We start from the raw sequence: 27,273 nt of genomic DNA on the forward strand, positions 1-27,273 counted from the left end.
AAGTAGCAATGACGATCAAGGAGTGTTTTCAATCTCCCATTAGGACTAGTTAGATGGGGATGGGTAAGTGATGGTATGAGTGGAAATACAACCAATACTGGAAAAAGTGACTAGGGAAAGAGCTACATCAGGATGGAGTCATGGTTCAGTGAGCACCTGGAGATGGAAGGAATAAGAAAGGAGAAGATGTAAGATAAAGGTAACTACTTAATTATGGAACAACTGTTCTAAAGAGCACAGAGGAAAGGTTTGATAGATCTAGAGTGGTACATTGGTGGACATAGGATTGATGGGGAGAGAGTGGGCATTTGAGGACAGGGAATGAGGTTTTTACATAAGCAACTGAGGGCTGGAATAGGGATTGGGAATGGGTTTGTGCTAACCATTATAGAGTGAGTCAGTGATTTGCCAGGTGAAGGGCAGAGACAGGCAATTAGATGGTCCAAGGCCCTCCAAGGTCCAACCTTTTGAAATGGTGATGTGAGGTGGGTCCTACGAGGCCCAGGAGACTCATCTCATAGCAGGCAGAAGCGAGAAAAGATATGGCCCGAGGAAGTCTGGTCAGGAGGCTGGAGGAAGCTGTGGGCAATAGATCTGGTTGGAGTATGATCTCTAGAGCACTAGAGCACATCTTTTCATAGAATGCAGAAGAGGTTCTACTATGAAGACAAAGGCAGGAGGCAGGTGGCTGAATCTGCTGCTGACACAGGGTTTCCAGTGCTCATCTAGTCCCACCTCTTCATTTCAAAGATTAGGAAATTGAGGCTTGGGAAGGTCAAGTGGCTCAAGGTATTGTTGTTGCTTGTCCTTCATTCTTGAAGAGGACCATGAAATCAGGAAGGAGATGCCATGGCTTGCAAGTAAATTGGATTTAAGTGAGAGAGGATCTGTGCAAAGTCACCAGCCTCACTTTCACCTCTGGCGCCATTTGGGTCCACTGGCAAGATATAGATCAGGATGACTGAACATGGGTGGCCCTGGATGCAGTGGGAGATGTTGGCCTTTTTTAAGGTAAAATCTTTCCCAGATCTCAATTTTTGGCTTAAGATGGCAGTGCAATCCAGCAGGCAGAACTGTGACTTCAAAGCCAAGACCTCAGTATAAATCCTGGTTTTTCCACTTACTGCTTGTGAGACTTGGAGAAGATGCCTAACTTCCCTCAACCTCTGGCTCAGGGATAGAGATAGAGATAATGAATATCAAAAAAGATAATGATATTTCATAAGATCATTGATTTAGAACTAGAATGGACTTCCAAAGCCATCTAGTCCAACCCCATTATTTTATAGGTTATGAAACTGAGATTCAGGGAGGATCATTGATTTGTCCATAGTCACACAGGTAGAAATTGTCAGAGGGGACATTTGTACACACATGCTAAGATCACATAGGAAATGATGGGGAGAGCAGGTACCTATTCCACAGGTCTCCTGACTCTGGAATTGGTATTGCTTCTCTAGTCACTTAGGAAACTGATAGAGAACACATGCTCAACCTGGTCTAGAGATACCTGCAAGACAGACAGTCACCACAAGGGGAGAAGTCAGAAGCTAGGAGTGCCTAGAAGAGATGGATTAACACTTTGGACCTCTGCAAGCTAATTGTGTATCAGAAGATGATGTATTTGCAATTTATGTATTCTACACATAGAAGATGTTTGTACTCCCCAGGATTCCTTCTTTTCAGCAGCAGATACATTTTGAAGGTTAGACGAATACTACATAAGAATCGAATATGGAAAGTTGTGAAGGTCAGAAGTGAGGTGTTGGGAAAAGCATTCTGGGAGGTAGGAGAAACTTACTGAAGAGAAGAGATTCATAGCAGCCTTTGGTTTAGGGGGCCAGCCTGGTATAGTAGAGGAAGTCCTAGACTCTGAATCAGGAAGAAAGACCTGGGTTCAAATCCCATCTTAGTCCTTTACTAGCTGCATGGTGACCATAACTGAATCACTTAACTTATCTAAGCCTCAATTTTCCTCATATGTAAAATGGATATTAACTACTTGTAGCATTAACATGATTATATATTTGTATACATATATACAATGTATATATGTATGTGCATATACCCATCCTCCACACAGCTACCAAAATACGTTTCTAAAATGCAAGTATGGCCACACCAGTCCCCTATTCAGTGAACTCCAGTGACTTACTAACATCTCCTATGATGACTTTTCAGAGCAAATAAAATTCCTCTATTCAACATTTAAAGTCTTTTATATCCTGGTTCCATCCTACCTTTCTGCTATTACTATGCATATTCCCCTTCTTGAACTCTACCATCTATTTAAATTGGCTGCATTACTGCCTCTCCTTACTTCATTTCCCGCCTCTGGGCCATTATTTACACTGGTTGACTACAATCCAGTTCCTTCTGCCTTCCTTCTCTCAGAATCCCTAGCTTCCTTGAAGACTCACCTCAAGAGCTACCTTCTATGTGAAGCATTTCCTGACATGCCCCTCCTCCCCCTGCTTTCTGCTTTCCCCTACTGTCAGGCTATACAGAGCTGAGCTAACTTGGGAACAGGAGCTCTATAGTGGAGTGTGCAATGGGGCCTTTAGGTGGAGATTGTGGAAATAGGCTAGAGAAAGGGTGTGCTATTTATGGCTCATGTTAGGTTAAGGGAGCCAACCATGGGAAGAATTAGCACGAGTTGAAAATCATCAGGGAATTCCCTTCCTGAATCCTCTCCTCTTTTAGCTGTACTACTCTCTTTCATACCTCCAAAGACCTAACTCTTGGCTCCACATGGTGAGGTAAGAATTACAGATTGGAGAGGAGAAGATATCTGTAGGGGAAAAGAGGGGACTCAGAGGAGTTAAATACCAAGTCTCATCAGTGGGAAGGAAAGAGGAGCTCCCATGTCCATTGACAAATAAGAAAGTTGATTCATATGTAAGGAAATTGGATTGCACAAATCCAAAAAGAAGTAACTCATACAATTTCATTTTTTTTCAGTTTGCTTATTTTCAAGAGTCTTTGACTTTATTTTCCAGGTGATGGAGAAATCAGAGCAATACTGGCAATACTACTGTAGTGATCATTACAAAGAAAATGGGCACACCGGGCAGAAGGGCCAAGATATGATAGCTCTGACTACGTAGTATATCTTAGTTCTAGAAAACAGCCTTTCACAATATAAAGAGCATTCAGCTAGAATCAATAGGACAAAAATTTACAAAGATGTCAAAAGATGAGGATAGTTAATGCTGGGAGGAGCAGAGAATGACTGGCACACTGATGCATTGTTGATAGAGCTGTGAACTCATACCACCATCACAGAAAGCAGTTTGGTGTTCTGCAAATAAAATTGGTAAAATGTCCATACCCTTTGACCCAGAGATGCTTGCTAGGCATATATCCTAAGGAAGTCATTGACAACAATAAAGGCTCCATAGAGATCAAAATATTTATAGTAATCCTTTCTGTGATAACAAAAAAGTGGGGAGGGAAGAGGAAGTAGTTCTCTGTTGATTTGGGAATGGTTAAATAAATGGTGGTAATGGAAAATAATGGCATATTACTATGCTTTAAAAAGCAATGAATATGATTAATACAGAGAAGCATAGATCTACATGATCTGATGCAAAATCAAATAAGCAGAGCCAAGAAAACAATCAATACAGTGGCTACAAAAGATGTGAATGAAAAGAACAACCACAAAACAGGCAAAAGTGAATACTGAAAATTTACAGAGAACAAATATCATTCCAAAGAAGATGCATGAGAATTTGCTCCTAACTTCCTTCTTTGGAGAGTTCAGAGGTGCCTTGATATGAAATATTATATATATTTTCTGACTTTTTCAATAATTTTGCTGATTTTTTTTCTTTTTTTCTTTAAAAAAAATATTTGTTATATGGGATGACTGTCAGGGAGGCAAGAGAGGGAGGGATGCAGGAGACGTAACAAAAAGGTAAATGATATCACTGAAAATCATTTTTTAAAGAACATGATTATAATCCCAGCCCTAACACTTTCTAACTATGTGATCATTGATGAGTTACTTAGCCTTGGTGAATCTCAGCTTCCTCATCTTTACAAAAGGAGGTCACAACATATTAAAGTTGGAAGGGATCTCAACAGCCATCCAGTCCAACCCATAAACAAAATCCATATGATAACATACAAATAATCAACCAACCTCTGCTGGTCTGAAGTGAGAGGGAGGAGGAGAGGACCCACTACCACTTAAGGGTAACCATTCCCTTTTTAAACTTGTTAGCAAATTTTTCCTGACATTAAACCTAAATTTGACCCATTACTCCTGGTTTTGCTATTGGGGCCAAACAGAAGAAATCTACCCTTCCTTCAGATGACAGCCCTTTGTGTATTTGAGGATAGCTATCTTCTCTTCTCTAGGCTAAACCTGTTAAGTTCCCTCAACTAATCTTCACCTGTTAGGGACTCAGTGCCCATAAAGGCCTATCTTGATTGCTGTCCATGGTCCTGCAGCATATCAATTCCCTTAAATCATGGCTCCCAGAACTGGAAACAATATTCAGAGAATAGCAGCATACAGTGGGACAGTCACTTCGCTATTCCTGGAAGCTATGCCCCCTTTAATGCATTATCAAGTTCATGGGATTATTTTGACAAAAGTGATTCATAAATATTTAAGTACTACATGGAAAACAGCAGCTTGGTGCAGTGGAAAGAATTCTGGATTTGGAGTGAGAATATCTGGTTCTGTTCTGGATATGTTGAGTTTGAGATGGTTATAGGATATATAGTTCCAGCAGTCCAGTAGTGGTGTGGGAATGGAGCTCAGGAGAGAGATTAAGGCTGGGTTTATAGATATAGAAACAATCAGCACAAAAATGATCATTGAACCCACTGGAGCTGATTAAATCACTAAGTGAGCAAGTATAGGGAAAAAAGGAAAGAGCCTAGGACAGATGCCTGGGGGATACCCATAATTTTTAGGTGTGACAACCATGAAGAATGAGTAAGAGATCAAGAAGGGGTAAAATAGGAGAACCAAGGTAGAGCAGAGTCATGAAAACCTAGAGAGGACAGAATAGTTGAGAAGAAGAGATACTGATCAACAGTGTTAAATGATGCTGAGAGGTCAAGAAGGATGAAGAGCAAGAAGAAGACATTAGATTTAGGGACTCAATATCATGGTAAGGAAGAATAGGTTAAGAAGGAGTAAGGCATTAAGGAGACATGGAAAGATAAAAAATTTACAACCCCTTCATCTTTTGTTCAATATATAGGATAGACCAAAAGTCTTAGTGCAGCTTTAAGCTTTAATATCTTAAATAGAATTGGACTTCCCTATCAAACCTTAATAGCTTAAAACTGCACTGACTTTTAATATACCTTGTTTGAATAATAATAATAATAATGGCTGCATTTATGTAGTGCTTTAAGGTTTGCCAAACTCTTTACAAATATCTCATTTGACCCTCACAACAATCCTGAGAGGTAGGTGCTATTATTGAAATCCTTTTTACCAATGAGAAAACTGAGACAGATATAGGTTAAGTGACTTGCCCAGGGTCATACAGCCAGGGGGTGTCTGAGGCTAAATTTTAATCCAGGTCTTTTTCACTCTAATTCTAGCTATCTAGCCAGTGGGCTATCTAGCGATGTGAGACTAAGTGAGCATATTTGTTGTTCAGTCATTTCAGTCACGCCCTGCCCTTTGTGACCCTATTTGGGGCTTTCTTGGCAAAGATACTGGAGTTGTTTGGCATTTCCTTTTGCAGCCCATTTTACAAATAAGAAACTGAGGCAAACAGAATTAAATGACTTACCCAGGGTCACACAGCTAGTGTCTGAGGTCAGATCTGAATTCATGAAGATAAGTCTTTCTGATTCCAAAACTAGCACACCACTGAGCTGCCTGACTAAGTGAGCATACTAAACTGTAAAATCTTGGAGTTGGAAAGGTCTTTAGATGGAAAGAATATTTTTATTTAGCTAGAGTTCAAATTCTGCTTCCTCTCATTTACTATCTGGTTGAACTTCACTGGGCCTCAACTTCCTTAGTAAGTAAAATACCAGATGTGGGCTCAGTGACCTCTAAGGACCCTAGCAGCTCTAAATTTACGTGTCTGGATAATCTCATCTAACTTTCAACTGATTGATTGTAGATGTTTGTAAAATATTCTGGACACGTCTCCTACTGCAATAGCAATGGGGTTCTCACTACCTCGCAAAGTATCTCATTCCACTTTAAGCCAACCCTGATTGTTAGAAAGTGCTTGCCTATATTCAGCTGAAATCTGCCTCCCTGTGGCTTTGACCCATTGCTCCCCATTCTCCCCTTTGGAGCCAAATAGAGTATTGCTAATCCCTACTGTGACATTAATCCAAAACCAGAGATGTGAAACTGTGTCCAGCAGGAAGGACCCTCCTCAGTTAAAAGGTTAATTATTTTAATAGCTGATGTGGCTTCCCTCTCAGGCACATCAGAGTGCAGAAAATTTATCATAAAAGGCACATCTCATTAGGTACACACAGAGAAAATAACCTCATTAACAGTGTGCTGTGAAGGAGATACAAGGCACCTCCTGTTCAAACAGGGTCAAAATGAGGAATTGGATCAGAGCAGGAAACTGTTCCTTGAGTTATTTGTGCTTAGCATATTCTGTGCCTATTTAAAAAGAAAAAAGCCTGTTTAAAAGGCCTATGTGCTCAGCAAAAGTCAGAGCCTAAGAGAGAAACCTGATCAGAAATTCTAGGCTTCTTGAGAGACTGTTCCTATAATAGATATAGCAGTCTTGTCAGGCAATACAACGACAGCCAATAAAGCGAGAATTTCATGAGAGCTGACACCCCATGACTTATTTGTTTTTTCCTAGAATTATGTAGAATTATATTAACAGATGAGACACTGATTATTGCAGGTTAGGTCTCAGATGTAATTAAGATACAAGATCTGTATCTAAGGCATGGAGGCAGCTGACAGCAGGAATGATGAGAAGATGGCTTCAGCCAGACTGATTTCAAATAAGCTTATTGTACTTATAACTCACTGGTGCCCAAGTAGCTAAGTGGTACAGTGGATAGAGTGCCAGGCCTGGAGTTAGGAAGACTCATCTTCCTAAGTTCAAATCTAGTTCAAACATTTACTAGCTGTATGACCCTGGGCAAGTCACTTAACCTCATTTGCTTTCATGTCTTTATCTGTAAAATGAGCTGAAGAAGGAAATGGTGGATTACTCCAGTACCTTTTAAAAAAGTGAGGTCACAAAGAGTTGGATATGACTGAAAATGACTGAACAACAACAATAACATTGGTGTTCACTTTGATAACTTCTAGAAACTCTACTACATTTGTGAAGGACTATCAGATGGAGGAGGTATTTGATTCATTCTTCTAAAGGGCTTAGCACAGTGCCTGGCACATAGCAAGTGCTATATAAAAGTTAGCTATTATTAGTCATTATTATTATTACTTATTATTATTATTATTCAATTTGGCTCCAAGAAGGCAGAACAGGGCATTATGGGTAGATGGTGCAATAGACTTCATGCCCACTTGAAAAACTTCCTGACAGAATTCTCCCAAAGTGGATTTCGGCTGCCAGAGGAGGTCCTCAAGGGAAAGCTCATAGATTACCCCTTGCTGAGACTGTTATAGAGGGCATTCCTGGCTAGGATTAGATGACCTTTATCTTTATTTTCCATGCCACCTCAGATTTTGTGATTGTAAGATTTTCTATGATGATCTGTGTTTCTTCCCCCTCTGGGGTTTATCATCTTTTAGATTCCAACATTCAGTACAGTAAAGTGTGACAAGAAATCTGATTATAAAAGCACTCCTGCAATTTAAATTTGGATTTTTAAGCTAGAAAAGAAATGGAGTATGGAATATCAACCATACCCACATTTCTCTTTCTCCCCCTCTGTGTCTCTGTTTCTCTGTATGCTTGTGTGTGTATGTCTCTGTTCCCCCCCGCCACACACACACCTTGAAATTAAGATATCCTTGGAGGACCTATCTAGAACCTTAGTATTCTTTGGAGCTTTTGAGGCCACTTCAGTGGTTTTCATTTACATGAGAATAGCAGATATTATTCTTTGATAAATTTCTTTAACATTAATCTTTGGTCAATTTGATCTGTATACCAAAATAAAGATTAAACAAAATTCCTTGCGAGAGGAACATACTTTGCAATGCATTAGAAATCTTTCTTTTGCAAAAACACCAAAATAGTTTTCTAAAATTTTCATTGCACATGATCAGAAAATAAAGAAGTATCTGAAAATACTAAAATGTTTTTCCCCTCATACTTAAACCTGAATCAGGACAATTTAACATCTCACCTTCCACATCTGTAAAATGGGGATAGTTATACTTGCGTCACTCACTTCACATGTCTTGGATTGTTGTGGGAAAGTGCTTAGTGTGAGGTGGTGATGATGATGATGAGGGTGAGGGTGAACTTTATCCAAGGCATTGGACCTACATTTTCCCTTGCATATTCCCAAGGGCCAAGGGATTATGAGATTTTTTTTAAGGTGGAAAGTAAATTAGAGGTAATCAAATTCAGCCAACATTTTACAGACGAGAAAATGGACAACCAGAAAGGTTAATTGAATTATCCAAGGTCAAATAATTAGTAAGGAGGAGAACTATTATTTAAACCTGGGGCCTTCTTTGTTGCATTGCTTAGATTCTCCCCCTTGGCTAAACAAATGTCATAATGAAAATACCAGTCTGCAGGTGGCCTCTCAGAGCTGAGTTGCTAGTATTTGACAATAGTAAGTATATCCCGGGGTGCAATTTATAAGTTCATCTAATTAATATAATCATAGATGTGTAGCTACCCAGGCCTTAGAGGCCATCTAGTACATCCCCTCCTCCTACCATTTTATAGATGATAAGGAAGCTGGGAGATAGAAAGTAATAATCCAAAGATCATGCAGCTAATAAGGGGCAGAGTCACAATTTGAATTCAAGTCTTCTGACTCAAAGTCTAGCTCTCCATAGTATACATCCTAAGCCTAAGTGCAGAGAGTTCCATGCATCCCTTTAAGCATTTAATGTGTGTGTATGAATATTTATGATCTATATATCAAAAATATCAAAATAAAGGTTAAGCATAATCTCTTCATCGCTCTTCATATATGCATATGTGTGTGTGTGTGTATATTGAACTATACATAATTCAATGATATGGCACTAAAAAGGAAAAGGGATATCAGAGGCCTATTAATCACATTTCTTCATATGACAGATAAGAGAACTGAGGCCCAGAGAGGTGAACTAACTTACCCATGGCTGGTGGGTAGTTAGATCTTTTGATTCACAATCAAGAGCTCTTTCATTACAGCGTGTTACCTCAGAAAATGACTCTGCCCAAATTTAGCCAAAGCCAGACACAAGTTACATATGCCTAACTTTAGGAGGAGCAATTAAATCTACTTGGTTCTAGAAATAACAAAATTGTACACCTAATGAATGAATCACTAGAAAAAAATGGGAAATGATATAGGAATATAATGGAATATAGGAGCTATTGAGGCTGAAGTGAACTCCTACAGACTCAACAGCAATGGTAAAATTTTCAGTATGTCATTCACAGCTTGAAAATAAGCAAACATTATAAATTGAGGCTTAATTTATTGCCTTGTGATTGTCTAGACTTAAAAAGTGGTAGAGGGCTCTTCCAGAGAAGGCTCTCACGCCGCTGCTGCAGCCATGTCTCTTGTGATCCCCGAGAAGTTCCAGCACATCTTGAGAGTGCTCAACACCAACATCGATGGACGGCGCAAAATAGCTTTTGCCATCACAGCCATCAAGGGTGTGGGTCGAAGATACGCTCATGTAGTACTGAGGAAAGCAGACATTGACCTCACCAAGAGGGCTGGTGAGCTCACTGAAGATGAGGTGGAGCGTGTGATCACCATCATGCAGAATCCCCGGCAATACAAGATTCCAGACTGGTTCCTTAACAGGCAGAAGGATGTAAAGGATGGAAAATACAGCCAGGTTCTGGCCAATGGTCTGGACAACAAGCTGCGTGAAGATCTGGAGCGACTGAAGAAGATTCGGGCACATCGTGGGCTTCGGCACTTCTGGGGTCTCCGGGTTCGAGGCCAGCACACCAAGACTACAGGCCGCAGGGGTCGCACTGTCGGTGTGTCCAAGAAGAAGTAAACAATTTCACTGGCCTTGTCTATTAATAAATAAGTTTGTAACAAAAAAAAAAGTGGTAGAGGAAGTGTGAACAATGCAAATTAACATTTAAAGTGTGTCCTGCAAACATTTTCTTGCCTAGAAAGCTGATTATTACATATGTACCAACACATCCCAGCTTGTAAGGTACCCCTCCCACCTGTGCGACCCACCCCAGTCAAAACAATTCCCTTCCACAATTTCAAAAATTAAGAAAGGAACATTTCTATTTTGTTACTTAAATTAAATTTAGCATTGCACATTGTTTTGTAACCTTGGGGGTTTTTTAATTCTAATAATGATTACCTTCTTTTTGTTTTAGGTTTGAGTTTTTCTTTTAATTGTATTAATGGATTCATGTGCCTGCTTTTTTTTTTCTTTTTTAAAGAGGAAAACTGCTTTTTCTAGCTTTAATCAATCAATCACTAAACCTTTAATCGACACCCACTATGTGCCATGCTCTGTGTTAGACACTGAAGATACAGAGACAGAGGAAACAGATCTTACCCTCAAGGAGCAGCCACATTGCCTTAAAAAGGCAGGGCAGCAGAGAGAATTTTTTTAAATCAATAGAATCCATTGGGATTGTGATAGGCTTCTGATACTGGATAAGAATCTTAACTTTTCTGGGCTTCCAAAAGTTTGCCTGGCTAATGACTCATCCAGCTGTGAAATAATAAGATTCTGGGGGAAGACTGGGCTGTAAATGTGAGGGTGTAAGGACCAGGAATCAGAGCTTTAGTCTGGAGACTTCTCTCTCCTATCATCCCCCCGCAATTGCCACCCCAATTGTAATGAGGACTTTATCATCTCCCTTTAGATGATGAAATTAGATCCACGGAATCGCACCGTGATGAATTCATGAACAATTTCTTTTTCATGAGCCTTTTAAGGGCTTTGTTTTATTGGTGTGGAGGGGAGAGAGGAAGTCTCCCTGCTTCCTTCTGTTTTGTGTCACATTTTTTGGCTATATGATTAATACTTATGTCTGTGTATCAGGGATTGAGGGTGTGTGCATGTGTGTGCATGCGTGCGTGCGTGCGTGTGTGTGTGTGTGTGTGTATGCATGTATTTCTCCCTCTTTGGAGACTGTGTGGCCTACCAGAAAAAGTACAGCATTTGGAGTCGGGAGACCCAATTTGGATCAGGCTTTGAATCCTAACTTGGATACTGATTACCTATGTGACTATAGGCAGCTAGGTGGCACAGTGGATAGACTGCTGGACATAGAATCAGGAAGACTTGAGTTCAATTCTGGCCTCAGACACTTATTCGTTGTGCAACCCTGTCGAACCACCCTCAGTTTCCTCATCTGCAAAGTGATGATAATGATAGCACTTACCTCCCAGGGTTGTTGTCAGAATAAAATAAGATGATATTTGCAAGTACTTTGTAACCTTAGAGTGCTAAATGAATTTGAGCTCTCATTTTAAATTCTCATCTGAATTTCTGTTTTCTCATTTGTAAAATGAGGATAACCATATCTGTTGTACTTCCCTCCTACAGATGTTACCAGATAAATAACAAGTTAATATTGCTACTGTTTCATGTCAGCTAGGGATGGATTTGAGAAGGCAGAATGTGGAGGCAGAATCAGTAAGATTTGTCAACTGTTTAGATCAGGGGAAGAGGCATAAGGAGGAGGGAAGTATAAAGGATTATTCTGATGTTGCAAATTTGGGTCCAACCTCCTTCTTTTAGAGATGAGGAAAGTGAAGTTTAGAGAGGTTAAGTGACCTATCCAAGGCCACACAGTCCAAAGGAACAGAGTTGGGATTGTATGATACCCTCCTCATCTTCGTCCTCATCTTCATCCCCTCATATCTAAAAGAATAGGAGATCTTTAGTGGAGAAATCTATCATGGAGGGAGAATATAATTACATGTCCCGTGTTCTAGGAAAGCAGCAGCTCAGAATATATGGTTTACTCTGTTTTTCCTGTCTCCTAGCTCCAGGCTCACAGATCCCATATAGTAATGCAGAATATTCTGTAAATACCTAAATGTAGTCTGAGATATTTTCTCCTCCTCTTCCTCTTACTCTGCTTCTTCTGCCTTCCATTTCTCTTCCTGCTTCTGCTGTTCTTCCTCCTCCCCTTCTTCCTCCTCCTCCTCCTCCTTTTCCTTGTCCTCCTCATTCTTTCTATTATTAATATTATTTTAGCTGAGCATAAGGAAGATGGTTCTGATAATTAGAACTCTCCCAAAAGCCCTTTAACAAAGGTTTCATGAAAAGGGATGTGGCATGGAACACCCATACTCAGAGAAGGGTTGGAGTAGACAGTCTCTGAGATCTTCTGTCTTGAAGATGTTATAATTTTATATTGTAAGCCAGATTCCTTATATATGTATGTATGTATAAATATATGTATATGATCTTATTTTTGATATAGAAGATATATATATATATATATTTGTGCATAAATATATTTGTATACATGATATATGTAATAAAGATATGTATATCCTTATTACATTTCCAATACTCATGCTGGGACTTTGCCTTCATATTATACATGTACTATCCCAGTAAATGTTCTTTTAATCTGACCTTAACCTTAATCCTTCTCATTTCTGACCCAACTATTAAAAGCTAGTCAGTCAACAGGTATTTATCAAGTACTTCTTGTATGGCAGGCACTGAGCTAGGTGCTGGGGATCCAAAGAAAAGCAAAAATATGACCTCTGCCTTCAGGGAGCCCACATTCTAATGGGCAGCTCATTAAATATCTAGAAAAGGTATAAAGTGAACTAGTTGCTACTGATTTTCCTTTCAGTTGCTCCATGTAGTTCTCAGAATCAAAATAAGTGACACTGAATGTCTCAGGAAGGGGTCCTCAGGAAGGATGTACTGGCTCCCTGGGAGCTGTTCTTTTCTAGGACTGCTTTCCCTTTCCTCACCCAACTTGCACTCTTTTTCCCCAACTGCTCCGTCTTAGTTCCTTATGGCTGGCTTTAGGTTTTTAAACCCTTAGTGTCCAGAGTCCATTAGACACCGTTACTATCTTGTGGCTTTGAATGTTCCATAAAGGTCCTTAGGAAGCTATGATCTCCATCCAATCCTTCATCAGTATGCATGCTTAGTCTATGAGTCTGATTTTTGTATTACTGTTAGAATTCCCAATACAAAAAAACTGGTAGATTTCTATATTTATTTGTGAGCTATTTTTCCCAGAGTAACAAGTACCTTTTGTGCTTTAAAAGATGCACCCTTTCTACCCACCCTCATCCCCATTTTGTGGGGAAACTAGAGTATTGGTGACTTACTGGGTACAGTCTGTCAATACTCTTCTGGCTCAATGTCCCAAGATACCAGGATTTCCAGAATTATTTTTGCTGAAGAATCTGGGAAAGCAGCCTCATTGACAATTCCTTTGGGACATGAAGCTACTCCTGGCTAAATTGTAGTGAATTTGTAAACTTTTAAGGTGGAGAATATAAGAACTTTTGTAGGTTTTACATGTGATAATCTCTAAGGTCCCCTCCAATAATAATCCTAAAAGGGGCAATCTTGGTGAAAAAATACCTTCTCTAAAGAAGATGATAATCAGGCTAGTTGTTTTTCTTTGCATTATTGACATAATTATAAAAGATAGATAATGGGGGTGATATTGGTGATTTACTGGAAGGCTCTGTATATAGAATATATGAATATGTTTGAGTGCAATACAGGTATTATTGCCAAATAATCACAAGAATTGTTGAATAAGAACCAATGATGACAACTTCATTCATATTTTAAGAAGTACTGCCAGTAGACATGTTTTTGTAATTTTGAAAGAATGATTTCCATCTGCCAGCCTGGGACAAGTGAATCTTGTTGCTGGAGACTTGGAGAATATTGGGGGAAGCAAAGCAGTTCTATAGGCTTTTTGTGAAGGATAGAGTCAGCTACATACCACAGTCAGATTCGAAGTCTTCACTGTATATCCCTACCCTATGACTCCCAACTTTTGGTGAGAAAAATGTATAATACATGAGTTGGGCCGGATTCATTCTAGATCCTAAAGATATTTCTTTCATTTTTATCACTTTTACTTCATTTTTTAAAAACCTATAAAAAAAGGAGAGAGACTGTCATATCATTGGCATAGGGAACTCTTGAGTGAGGAAATGCCTTCTACTAAAGCAGGTTGGCACCTTCTCTGCAACTTGAAGTCTTAGAGATTTGCCTAGAGCACTGAGAGGTTTAGTGAGCTGCTCAGAGTCATACAGACAGTATGTGGGTATATGTAAGAGATGGGGCTTAGACCTAGGTTTTCCTAGCTTCAAGGCTATTTCTCTATTTATTATGCCACACTCCCTTTCCTTATAAGAAATAGTCTAAATAAAATATGTGACACCAGATCATATTGTTCATATATATTTATATCTATACATATGTATACTTATATATGTATATAGACATATATGTGTGTATACAAGCAATATAAATGCATACCACATAATTCATTTAAGGATATACACCCAAATCTATCATATGAATATATGTTTATATGCACACATATACATACATAGGGTTTCCTAAAAGTCTTAGCCTAGTTTTTGGCATTAGCTGCTTAAAACCGTGCTAAGATTTTTCTATCACCATATGTGTATATATATATGCATATGTGTATACATATATAATATGTATATATGCATGTATGCATGTATATATGCCTATTATGTGTGACATAGTGGATAGCTCTCTGGAGTCTGAGTAAGGAAAATGAGTTCAAATACTTCCTTGTCAGAAGAAGTGGTGTTACCCTGGTCAAATCACTTAATGAAACTGTGCTTCAGCTTCCTTTTCTGTAAAATAAGAAGATTGGACTTCATGATATTTAAGGTTCCCTCCAGCTCTAAATCTATAATCCTATGAAATATAAAAGGTGTCTTAAAGGTTTTACTGAAGTTTTAAGCTATTAAAACTTAAAGCCTAAAACTTTACTAAGACTTTTGGAACACCCTGTGTATACATACATACATACATACATACATACATAAATATAAATACATATATATATATATATATATATATATATATATATACACATATATATGTATTACTGGGCCTGTGATTTTGTTGGTATAGACAACTCTGGATGAGGGAGTTCCTTCTACCGATGTATAGTAGCAGCAGCTTGCTCACTTAGAGTCTCACTGTATTATCTGGTGCCATTGAGAATTTAAGCAAGTTGCTCGGTTACACTGTCATTATGAGTCAGAGGCAAGACTTGAATGCAGGTCTTCTTGATTCTGAAGCCAATCTCCTTTCTATTGTACCACACTGCCTTTCCAAAGAACTCACATTTCAATTTTTTTATATTATTTATAAAGTTTTTTTCCTCTCACAATCATTCCAACAGCTGTTCAGTCATTTTCAGTTGTATCTGATTCTTCATGATGCTGTTTGGGGTTTTCTTGGCATAAATAGTGGAGTGGTTTGCCATTTCCTTCTCCAGTTCATTTTACAGATGAGGACACTGAGGCAAACAGGGTTAAGTGACTTGGCCATGGTCATACAGCCAGTAAATGTCTGAGACCAGATTTGAACTCAGGTCTTCCTGACTCCAAGCCTGGCACTCTAACCACTGCACTACCTAGGTGCCCGGGATGGTTAAGTGGTTAAAATAGCTCAAATTATTGTTACCTTCATTTGGCATATAAGAAAACTGTAGCCTAGAAAAGTTAGATGACTTACCCATAGTCACCAAGCTAGGTAGAGTCTGACCCAGGACTTGAATACAAATCTTTGGACTTCAAAGACAGGCTATTTCTGTGAGAAGTCACATTAACAGAATGAATTGGACTATGTAAGTAACTTGAAATAATACACCAATGTAGTCAAAGGACCTAAGATTTTCCCATGTTGGGGAGCTCCCAATTCCGCAACTCCTTCCACCAAGCACATTACAACCTCTCTGTCATTTAATAACTATGCCCTAGGAAACTGCCTAAGCAACGTTGAGGTTAAATGACTTAGTCAGGGTCAGACATCTACTAAATGTCAGGGGTGAGATTTAAAACTAGGTGTCAGGATCAAAGCATCCTGGATTTAGACCTTCAAGGGTCCTTGGAAGAAGGCCATCTAGTCCAATCTTCTCATTTTACAGATGAGGAAACCGAGCCTCAGAAATCTTATTGGCTGAAGGTTAAACAGGTAACAAGTGAAAAGGCAGATGCTGAACCCAGCTGCTTGTTGTTGTTGCTCAGTCATATCCAATTCTTTGTGACCCCATTTGAAGTTTCCTTGGCGGAGGTGCTGGAGTGGTTTGCCATTTCCTTCTCCAGCTCATTTTATAGATAAGAAGACTGAGGCAGACAGGCTTAAGTGACTTGCCCAGGGTCACGCAGCCAGTAGGCATCTGAGGTTGGATTTGAACTTGGTCTTCCTGACTCCAAACTCAGTCCTCTATCCACCGAGCCACCTAGCTGCCCAGCCTAGCTACTACATGGTTCAATTTGTCTTTTGCTTCTAAAACTGAATGAAGGCTGTCAACCCTGTAGTCTAGTTCATTTTTTTTAAAGACATTCTATGTCCATGCTGCCTCAAGCCTCAATTAATATTTGGGCTATTTCAGAATCCACTGCTTCTTGAAGTCTAACCAGACGTGTGTTTATATAAAAACCATGACTAATTAATCTGATGAATGTAGTCAAAGAAAAAGTCAGATTCACTGAGAGTCAATCATGCCAACTGTTTTACTGAATCAGTCATTTCAGTTGACATGGACCACCCACTGGACAAAGCCTGTTAAGAGACTTGCCCTGCCCCCATTCCCACGGACGTTTCATAAAGGGCATCTATTCATTCAGGGATTTCAATGACTTCAAAATGTAGAAAGACTGATATTCAAGTATGCTTTCATGTACTCTTAAGATAATGCTATGTTTAGGAAATACTATGTCCTGTATCATTTTTCACTGTGTAGAGAACATATAATTAAGGCTCTGAAAGTAAATTTGACTGAGATTTTTAATAGCCAGCTGAAACTGCTGGTCAGCAAGCTGTGCTCAAAACTGCTCATTAAGTCGAACTGTTTCCTCTTGCTTTTTAGAGGATGATTTTCGAAATATTTGAGTCTTATCATCATTTCGAATCATAAATAAGGATTCTAATCACAACTAAAATTTTGCTGCTGATTTATGTCTTAGCGTAGCGTAAGGAGAATCCTTTGACTTTCTGCCAGGTGTCAGAAATTCAGAACTGCAAGGGGTCTAAGAGACCATGTGACCCAATGCCTTCATTCCACAGACAGGCGTTAAGTAACTTACCATGGGTCACACAAGTGTCAAATAATAATAATAATAATAATAATAATAATAATAATAATAATAATAATAGCTGGAGCACTTTAAAGTTTACAAAGGATTTCACATATTTTATCCCATTTCATCCCCATGGAAACCCTGAAAGATAGGTACTGTTATTATTTCTATTTTGTAGATGAGGAAACTGAGGCCAACCAAGGTGAAGTGACTTGGCCAGGATCACACAGCTAGTAAGGGGCCGAGGCAGGACTTGAACTCAGGTCTTCCTTACTCCAAGTTCAGAACTCTATTCACTGTAGCACCTTGCTGCCCATACAAGTCACTTAGCCACTCTGAGCCTCAGTATTCTGATCTGTAAAATGAGAAGGTTAGGCTTGTGGGTCATTAAGGTCCCTTGCATCTCCGAATCCATGAATTTGTGATCTGTTATTTCAGAAACAGCCAGCTGTTTCATGCAATCCTTCTCTCCCCCCAATATGAACTTAGCAGGTCAGTTCGTTATTCTCTTCCACTGTGCACCATTCTGGGCATAGAAACCCAAAGAGAACATCCCCAAGTATGAGAAGTTGAGTTGCCTGGTACCTAGTAAGTGTTTAATAAAAGCTTAAAAATAAACAGAAGCTAAGGGAAATACTTAAATATGAAAAAACAAACAGGTATCTGAGGGAGGCCTAACTGACTGACTTGGGTGTTAGAATCCTCACCAGAATGGTTCTATTTCTGCCTAGAAGCTACCACTGGACTACCCCAGAGAAATCAGATTCTATCACCCCTGAAGTAGTGTCATGACATCCCTTATATCTCAATAAAGCACTGCACAGCCAAAGATGGCATTGGGAGAGGGGAGGGCCCCCCATTATTGTTGACAAGAGTCAAGCATGAGCTCCACTGTGCTTCGAATGCCCCACTATGATTTCAAGATCTAAAAGTTTATTGCAGTCTTTTATTTTTCAGTAAAATGTGGACAAGACAGAAGAAAGGGCCAGATAATAGAGATAGATTATGTGAATTTGGAATTTGCTAAATAGTGAGTCCCAAAGAATGCACTATTGTGGCTCAATGTTGGATTGAAAGGAGATTTCTAGGAAAGTACCAGAGCATTCTACTTTTGATGTCGTTCTGTCCAATATTTTATCACTGATATAGACAAAGTTGTAGGTTATATGCATATCAAACTTTCAGATGTCATGGGAATTAAAAATTATTTCATCAGGTTAGAACAATAGGTTAGAATCTAGTAAGATCAACCTTAATGTGGAAAAAATAAGTTCCTTCACTTAGACTCAAAAAGCAAATAGCACAAAAATAGTGTGATGGTGGGGGAAGGGGGACCTGAACTAACAGATGGGAGTAGTTTAGTTGCTTGAGAATTCAATACAAATCATTCATTAGAGAATCACAGGATGCCAAAGCCAAAAGGAATTTTAGAGACCAGTTAGGCCAAACTGTATATTTTACAGAATAAGGGAGGCAATAACTATAGTCTTAAGATTTAAATTAACTTTATCTTGAGTGGATTTGGAAAATACAGGACAACCACTGAAACAACTGGTGACACTCAGCAATACTCCCCCAAATTAGGATTTACATTAGTAACTACAGTTGAATGATAATCTCAAATAAAAGGCTTGTCGTTCAAACGTGCAACTGGATGGATGTTGCATTGAGTTAATTAGTCAATTAAAGAAACTAGGAGTTAGGTTAGCCTGGAGAAGAGAAAATGGGAGGGTTAAGTGAGGGACAGTAAGACAGTTATTTTTGAGTGTTTCAGAGATAGTCACGTGCAAGAGAGGTTAGATTTATTTTGCTTCATCCCAGAGAACACAACTAAGATTAGTAGATGATTAAAATTTGCAGAGGGGTAGACTTATCCTCGATATGAGGAAAATTCCCTAGCCCTTGGAGCTGTCCAAAAGTGAAATGGGCCATTTTGAGATACAGTGGGATCTATCCTTCTCAATGTTCCTCACATGGGGCATTCCGGCCCTCATACATATGACCTTTGTCCTCCATGCCTGGATTGTTCTCAGTAAGCTCCAATGGCTTCCTATTACCTCCATGATCAAATATAAAATATTTTCTTTGCCTTTTAAAACTTTTCACAACCTTACCTCTTTCTGCCTCTTCAGTCCCCTTAGACTTTACTCCCCTCTTAGAATTATATGATCCATCTACATTCCTTTTTGTTCTTCACATACCATTCCATTTCTGGAGGGTCTTTTCACTGACTGTCCCTCATTCATAGACTGTTCTCCCTCCTCTCCTCTCCTTCCTGACTTTCTTGACCTCCATTAAGACTCAACTCAAGTCTCATTGGCTATAGGAGATCTTTCCTCCCACCCCCCAACTGCTAGTGTCCTCCCTCTGAAATTCCCTTCTGTCAAATTTGTATATAGCTGTTTGCATTTCTCTCCATTATAATTTGAATGCTTTGGGGACAAGGCCCTTGTTTTTACTTTTCTTTGCATTCTCAGTGTTTAGTACAGCACTTGCCACCTATAGTAAGCTCTTAAAAAATGCTTGTTAACTGACTGACTTCCTTTTCACTTCTGCCCCTTTCATTTCCTTCAGAGATCAGCTCAAATATCAGCTCCTATATGAGACTTTCTTTAATTCTTCTAACCACCTGAGCTGCCCCCCAATTCCTTGTTTTGGTTTTGTATATGTTTTGCAGCTATGTGACTCAGTGGATAGAACACTGAGTCTGAAGTCAAGAAGATCTGAGTTCAAATCCTATCTCAGACACTTACTATATGTGTGACCCTGGGCAAGTCACCTAACCTCTGTTTGCCTTAATCCACTTGACTAGGAAATAACAAAGCATGCCAGTATCATTTCCCAAGAAAACCTCAAGGACAATATTGGCATGCTATGGTCTATGGAGTCTTGAAGAGTCTGATATGACTGAATGACCAAACAACATATTTTGCACATATTCATTTTGTATATATTTATTTGTCCACATGTTGCCTCCTGTATAGAATATAAAGACCTTTAAATTAGGGACACTGTACACTCAGTGCCAAGTATAGTGTCTAGCATCAAATGGTTGTTTTATGGGTTGATTAATGAAGCCTTTCCTTATTCTCCCCAGGTAGAGATGTTATCTCCCTTTTGAAAACTCTCATGATTCTCTGTTAGATGAGGTTAGTCTATGTATTTATTTATTCTAATTTGTAGTATAATTTTTTATATACACAAACTAGATTTTATCACCTGTAAGCATAGGGACTGTCATTTTTTCATATTTTGATTTCCCACATTTAGCCCAGAGCTTTACCCATGGTAAGTGTGCAATCAATTTGTTAATGAAATTGCTGCTAACCTTGAGCAACTGCACCTAAATGGAGATATTTATTAATTTTAAGGCTTACTAAGTACCTTATGTGCATTGATTTTATTTGATATTTATATCAGACTTGATAGGTAGTTGATTCAAATATTTGTTATCATCATCATTTTACAAATGAGGAAATTAACATAAGCAATTTGTTGAAGGTCACAATATTAGCACCTTACAGCCCCAAGATTTGAACCCAGGTGTTCTGATGCTAAATACAGGATCCCTTTGACTGTGCCTCAGTTGCCTACCATTGCTTAAATTCTGTGTACTTTGGTTTGCTTAGCTGTAAATTAAGAAGCTTAGACTAGATGAACTGAAGTTCATTCCAGTTCCAATATTCAATGGTATTTTCACAGTACATGAAATCATATTTAAAGTACCCCTAGAATATTGTGTCTTCTGTTGTTGATCTAGGTTTCATAGAGATTAGAATGATTATTTCCACATCCCACGGACACCTCTCCATAGATGTCTTTCATGAACATTTCCAACAATTTATAAGAAGACTCATGCACCAGCAATAGCCAAAGAATTCTAAAGCCATGCATTATCTGGCCATCTAAAAATACCATTGAGATTCTTGTCTTAATGAAATTCGTTGTTCTAAAAATGTTTAAGGAGATTTAAATGAAAGTCTTGATCAATATTCCAGTGGGAGAACGATTCATCAGAAGCAAAGTGAAACAAACAAAAAAGATTCTTTGGGTCTTTTCCTCTCTTCATAATTATTATAATTCCTAGATATCCTTTTATGAATTTTTACTAAATTCTGCAATATTATTCAGCCTTTGAAAAATACATATTATGTGCCCTCATCAGAATTAAAAAAACACAGCAGAACAAGTTATAAACAATTTAAAATGTAGCATCATCTTAGAATTTGGAAATAATTTTTCTCCTTTTCCTTTTCCTTCTTCCTCTTCCTTTTCTTCCTCTTATTATTATTATTATTATTATTATATCAAATAAGATTATAAGTATAGTCCCTATCCCTAATTCTTAACCACAGCAAAGTCTTGCCTATTGGTAAGCTAACAGTAAAGTCCAATAAGTAGGCCAAAGAAAGAATCTGTTCTTCTTGACTATTTTTAGTAAATAAATGTTCATAACACAACCTGGCCTTGAAGTTCACACCTATAAAGACATGTAGTAGGTATGCCTATTTATGGTTCCTGTAAATCCATTGAAGAACAGTTGTTACAGATACTTTTCAGAAAGCTGAGTGATAAATCCTCATCATTTAGACTTAGATCCTATTTTATCGGATGATGAAGTTGGTCAATTTATACATTATTGAGTATTTCTTTTTCTCTAGTCCTGTCAAAACCTCTGGATATAAAGTATTAATATAAAAATCACCCATTAATAATAAAATGATTTAAACAATTATGAAGGGAATACATATGAGGATCACAGATAATACACACACACACACACACACACACACACACACACACACACACACACACACACACACCATAAAGAGAGATTAAGAGCATTTAGGAGGCTAAGTAATCAACTCTAAAAATTGATTGCCCATCATAATACTAAGCTTCTAAAATAGCATACCTCTTAAATTCCTCTGATTCATAGCTATCAGGGTTTCACTTTGAAAGCGGACCTATGTTGTTCTCCTAACACATTGTGTGTACAGGAAGCTGGAAGTTGCCCCTGTACTAAGTGCAAATGAAAAACCCCAAGGCAAAAATGAGTTCCCGTTGAAGGCTTTCTATCATTCATTTCTTTCTAAGTTCCTAAGTGTCTTTCCTTTTACATTCATTACGTATATTTTGAATGAATGGATAAAGTATAAATATTTCCTGTGTAATCAACTGCATCTGCTTCTTATGAAAATCATTTAAAATGGTTCTCTTCATTGTACCAGGTAAGAGCACTGTCATAACAATTATCAGCTGAGCAGCTCTGAGCAATACAAGACAATCCACAAAAATTCTGAAGGACTCATGATGAAAAGTTCTATCCCCCTCCAGAGAAAGAACTCATGAACTCTGAGTGCAGATTGAAGCATATTTTTTCAGTTTTATTTTTCTTGCTTTTTTTGGCAACATGGCCAATATGGAAATATGTTTTTCATGACTTCACATATATAATGAGTGTCATATTGCTTGCCTCCTCAAGGGGTGGGGGAGTGATGAGAAGGAGAGAGAGAATTTTGAACTCAATTTTTAAAAAAAATCAATGTTATTTAAATTTTAAAAAATAATAAAAATAGATAAAAAGAAAACACAAAATGGTTCTCCTAAACTTCTGGTCATTTTTCAGCATAAATTAGTGTGTTTTAAAGAAAATTTGCTATGTCATGGCTTGTTTGAAGAAGACAGGAGCAATGAAATCTCAGGAACCCCAGAAGAAGATAGCCTCAAGGGAGAGCTGTGCATAATGAATGTGAAATGGAAAGGAATATTAGTTCAGGCTGCCACCTCCAAAGCCTATTTTTGTTTGAAGAAGATATTTCCACCTAAGTACCATGCTTTATTTTGCTGAATGCTTACTCCCTCAAGGATGCCAGTAGGGTACTTAAAGGTGACTGCTGTAAAGAAGTTGAAGTTGTAAAACAAATCTTCGGTTTTAGTTAAGAAAATCAGAAATATGAAGCAAACAGATTTTCCTGGCTAGAAAAGAAATGAAGCACTGAAGTCTCTGTCCTTATTTCTCTTCTCTTTTATCTCTTTTGGTGATCACCTCAGCTCAAGGGTTCACTCATCTCCTCTAGGTAATGGATTCCTAGATCTATATGATCAGCTCCCTTGTTTATTTTCTGAGCTCTTGTCTCGTGTCACAAAATGCCTTGTGGACACCTCAATTTGATTTCCCCATAGCTATCACAAACTCAACATGTGCAGAACAGAACTCCTAATCCATCCCACCACACATTCTCCTACCCCTAAATTCCCTTCTTTCTATCTTTAGCCCAGTCACCCAGACTCACAACCTCAGTGTTAACCATGACTCCTACACCACATGTCCAACTTCTTATCAAGTCTTATATTTTTTAACTTCACATCTCTCATAGAGGCCTCCTTCTTTCCATTCACACCATCACCTCTCTAGTACAAGCCCTTATCACCTCTTACCTGTACTAATTTAATAGCCTTATAATTGGTATACCTGCTTCAAGTGTCTCCTCATTCTAATCCATCCTCCATTCATCAGCCACCAAAATGATTTTCCTAACTATAGATCTGACCACATCATCCCCTTTCTCCTACACCACCGCTGAATGTTGTTCAGTCATGTCTGAATCTTCATGACCCCATTTGAGGTTTTCTTGGCAAAGATGTTACAGTGTAATTTCCTTCTCCAGCTCATTTTACGCATGAGGAAACTGAGACAAATAGGGTTAAGAGATTGTCCAAGGTCACACAGCTAGGAAGTGTCTGAAGCCAGATTTGAACTCAGGCAGATGAGCCTTTCTGACTCTAGCCACACTGCTCTATCCACTGTCCCACCCAGACGAATATTGGTTCACTGTTGTCTCCAGGATCAAATATAATTCTCCTTAAATGTTTGCAAAGCACTTTATATTTTTTTTCTGTGCTCTCTATATTCCAGTTAAATGGTAATTTTCTAGAGCCAACATTAAGCTGGGGGTGGGAAATGCTGACTTGCACATTAATGTGGCCATATAAGCAATATATGAGCAAAAGTGATCAAACTGAAGCAGAATATGAGCCCTTTCAGAATCACAGAATATCACAATTGGAAGGTGTGTCAGAGATCAGCTGATGCATTCCCCTTATTTTACAATAGAGCAGAGACTCTGAAAGGAGTCACAGAGCTAGGAAGTGGAAAATCTGACTTTCAAACTTGGGTCTTCTACCTAAGTGCAGTGCTCTTCCTCCTGAGGCATTCTAGCCTAAAATCCAAGACTTTTAGTAGCACCATTCTTACTTATTTCAGTTGATTTTTTTTACAGATTGCCATTTTCAGTTATATGATTTTTTTACACTTTTGAACTATTTGAGAAGCAGGTCAAACAGTTGGGCCAATTTCAAAATCCCCAGTAGTGGAGTACATTTGAAATGGTTTCTTGTACCAATTTCAAATCAACAGTGCATGAAGACCTTTGAGTCATCACCAACAATAAGCTTAAATGTCTTCCTGTTTAGATGACCTCCTGAGTCCCATGAGTCTATAAACCCACTGCAATCTCACATACTGAGCTTCTGAGTCAGACTTCAATAGGTGAGTTTTATCAGTGCTAATGAAGCTTTTGGGGAGTTTGAAAAAACAATTCTGTAATTATTACATAATTCTAAGAAGACCCATTTCAGCACTCTGCTATGAATGAGAATAATGAAAATAAAGGGACAGGATATGGGTATGAGGTAGAAGACCAGTTTTAAGCTTCTATACTGGACACCCTTCCCATTCAAGCCTTTACATCTCACATCTAGGTGTTATGCCTCTCTCTCTGTCCCTCTCTGTCTCTCTCTGTCTCTCTCTGTCTCTCTCTGTCTCTCTCTGTCTCTGTCTGTCTGTCTGTCTCTCTCTCCCTCTCTGTGACTAATGATTCTTTAGGCCTTTACTGGGCGCTGTGGGGAATAGGGACACTTGTAAAAATGGAGGTGTATGGTATGTGGCCTCCTGCCATGAAATTATGTGAATTCTGAGTTGAAGCACCCCATGGCTACAATGCTACATGCATATGGATATATATGTATAGACACACATATGCTAGTTTTATATGTATACATAAATGTATCTGTATATGGGGCATGGACAAATTCTTTTCCAGAGTAAGAAGCATTACCTGAGCCATGCTGTCCCTTTCCCACCACATACCTAGAAGCCTGGAAAAGCTTTTGAGTTCACGGGATCATAAAAATCATCATAAAATTAGGGCTGGAAGGAACCTCAGGAGCATTGACTATAACCCCATTATTTTACACATGAGTAAGTTGAGGCCTAAGGAGGTGACTTGGCTGAAGTCACATGGATAGGAGGCATCAGAGATCATATTCAAACCTAGGACCACTGAGAATTTTAATTTGATTAAAAATGAAAAGGAACAGAATCTGTGATGTCATTGTGTGGGAAGCTTCTTGGGAGGAATTTTCTTTACCAATACATGTTGGTACCTTCTTTGCAATTCATTGTCTTAGAGAATAGCCTGGAGCAGTGAAAGATTAAGTCACTTCCCAGGGGTTCCATAGCTAGTATGTGTTAGAGATGGAATTTGAACCCAAGTTTTCCTGGTTTTGAGGCTATCTTTACACTATAGCATGAAGTTTTTATTCTTTTTAAAATTTTTAAATTTTATGGGTAACAAGTGAAATTTTATAACTATAATATCTATCTAGGAAAGCTTATTTTAAATCCTCTTGTCATGTTGGAATCAAGAAAACAAAGGGAATATGGGATACTTTGAGGCAGGTCCTACTAACTTATTTTCCGTTTTTTATTTAAATGTGTTTATTTATTTTTATTTATGGAATAAAAAAAGCCTTTCCATAACTTAGTACAAAAAAAAAGATGATTGTACATGAAACCACAAATACACTGTGTACTAACTTGCTATTCCTTTTAAATATAAAACAAAGTTATCATGTAAATTTCCTTTTTTTCTTCCTTCCCTCCCACGTCAGAGATGGCTACCATTAAACACAAATAGGTAGATAGATAGATAGATAGATATAGACACACACACATACACATACATACATATATATATAATTCTTCTACACATACCTCTGTTTATCAGTTTTTTCCCTCTGGATTCAGATAGCAACTTTTAACTTCTTTTTCTGAGTTGCCAGTGCACCTTGCCAGTATATAAAAAAGCAGGGTGTGAGAAGTATCCCTGATTAGTTCATTGGGTGCAGTGTCTAAATGGTGGGACACTTGATCGGACTTGGAAAACGTTGCTGAAAATGTTTCCCGTCTCATTCCCCTACTATGACATGCACAGCCTCTGCTATCTAAAAGGCAAATGCGAACTTCTTAAGGGCCTGATTCAGCTCTGACTTATAGAAGCCTGGGAAAAGGTCCCCTTCCTCACCATACGCAACTGTCATCCTGTTCTGCTTCTGATCTGTAGCCCCAGCCTTGGGGTGTCATGAAGACATAGAGAGGGGCAACACAAGTGGCATGTCAAGGAAAAATAATGGTGGTGGTGGTAGGGAGCGGGAGGAGAAGGGGAGAGGGAGGAGAAGGGGAGCAGGTGGTGCTGAGGCAAGGGCTGCGATCAAAATATGTGAGCAAGAAATAGGTGCCTTTCCCTAGAACCTCTCTCCAGTCCAGACCCAGAGCCACCATGTTTGCTCTTCTCTTTCCCACTTTTAATTCAAGGACCGAGCTGATAGCAATCTTTTATATGTGATTTTGTTTGTGTTCCAGAACTTGACTTCATCCTTCATTTTCCTATTTTCTATCTCTAAAGCTGATCCTACTTCTAAGGCCCAGCTTTAGTCCTGTACTATCTATATTTCTCAGAGGTCACTCACTCCTCAGAAGTTATAGTATTTGGTATTTGGACAACCTTCTGGAGTCACACTAGATGCAGACACCTAAGT

The 27,273-nt window shown here is 38.6% G+C and overlaps 2 protein-coding genes across 2 annotated transcripts in view; both read left to right on the forward strand.

Moving 5' to 3' along the window:
- Window positions 1-27,273, forward strand: part of PLPPR5 (phospholipid phosphatase related 5) — a 169,894-nt gene that overhangs the window by 32,815 nt on the left and 109,806 nt on the right. The gene's annotated exons all lie outside the window — the stretch shown is intronic.
- Window positions 9,631-10,120, forward strand: LOC118858745 (40S ribosomal protein S18). The gene has a single exon (XM_036769349.1). It carries the CDS (start codon window positions 9,662-9,664, stop codon window positions 10,118-10,120), a length of 459 nt encoding a protein of 152 aa, XP_036625244.1. The 5' UTR covers window positions 9,631-9,661.

This window comes from Trichosurus vulpecula, chromosome 7, assembly GCF_011100635.1.
Source record: "Trichosurus vulpecula isolate mTriVul1 chromosome 7, mTriVul1.pri, whole genome shotgun sequence".
Classification (NCBI taxonomy): domain Eukaryota; kingdom Metazoa; phylum Chordata; class Mammalia; order Diprotodontia; family Phalangeridae; genus Trichosurus; species Trichosurus vulpecula.

Bases quoted from the DNA above. Each gene is read 5' to 3' on its own strand.
- LOC118858745 (XM_036769349.1), top strand. From the start codon at position 9,662: ATGTCTCTTGTGATCCCCGAGAAGTTCCAGCACATCTTGAGAGTGCTC.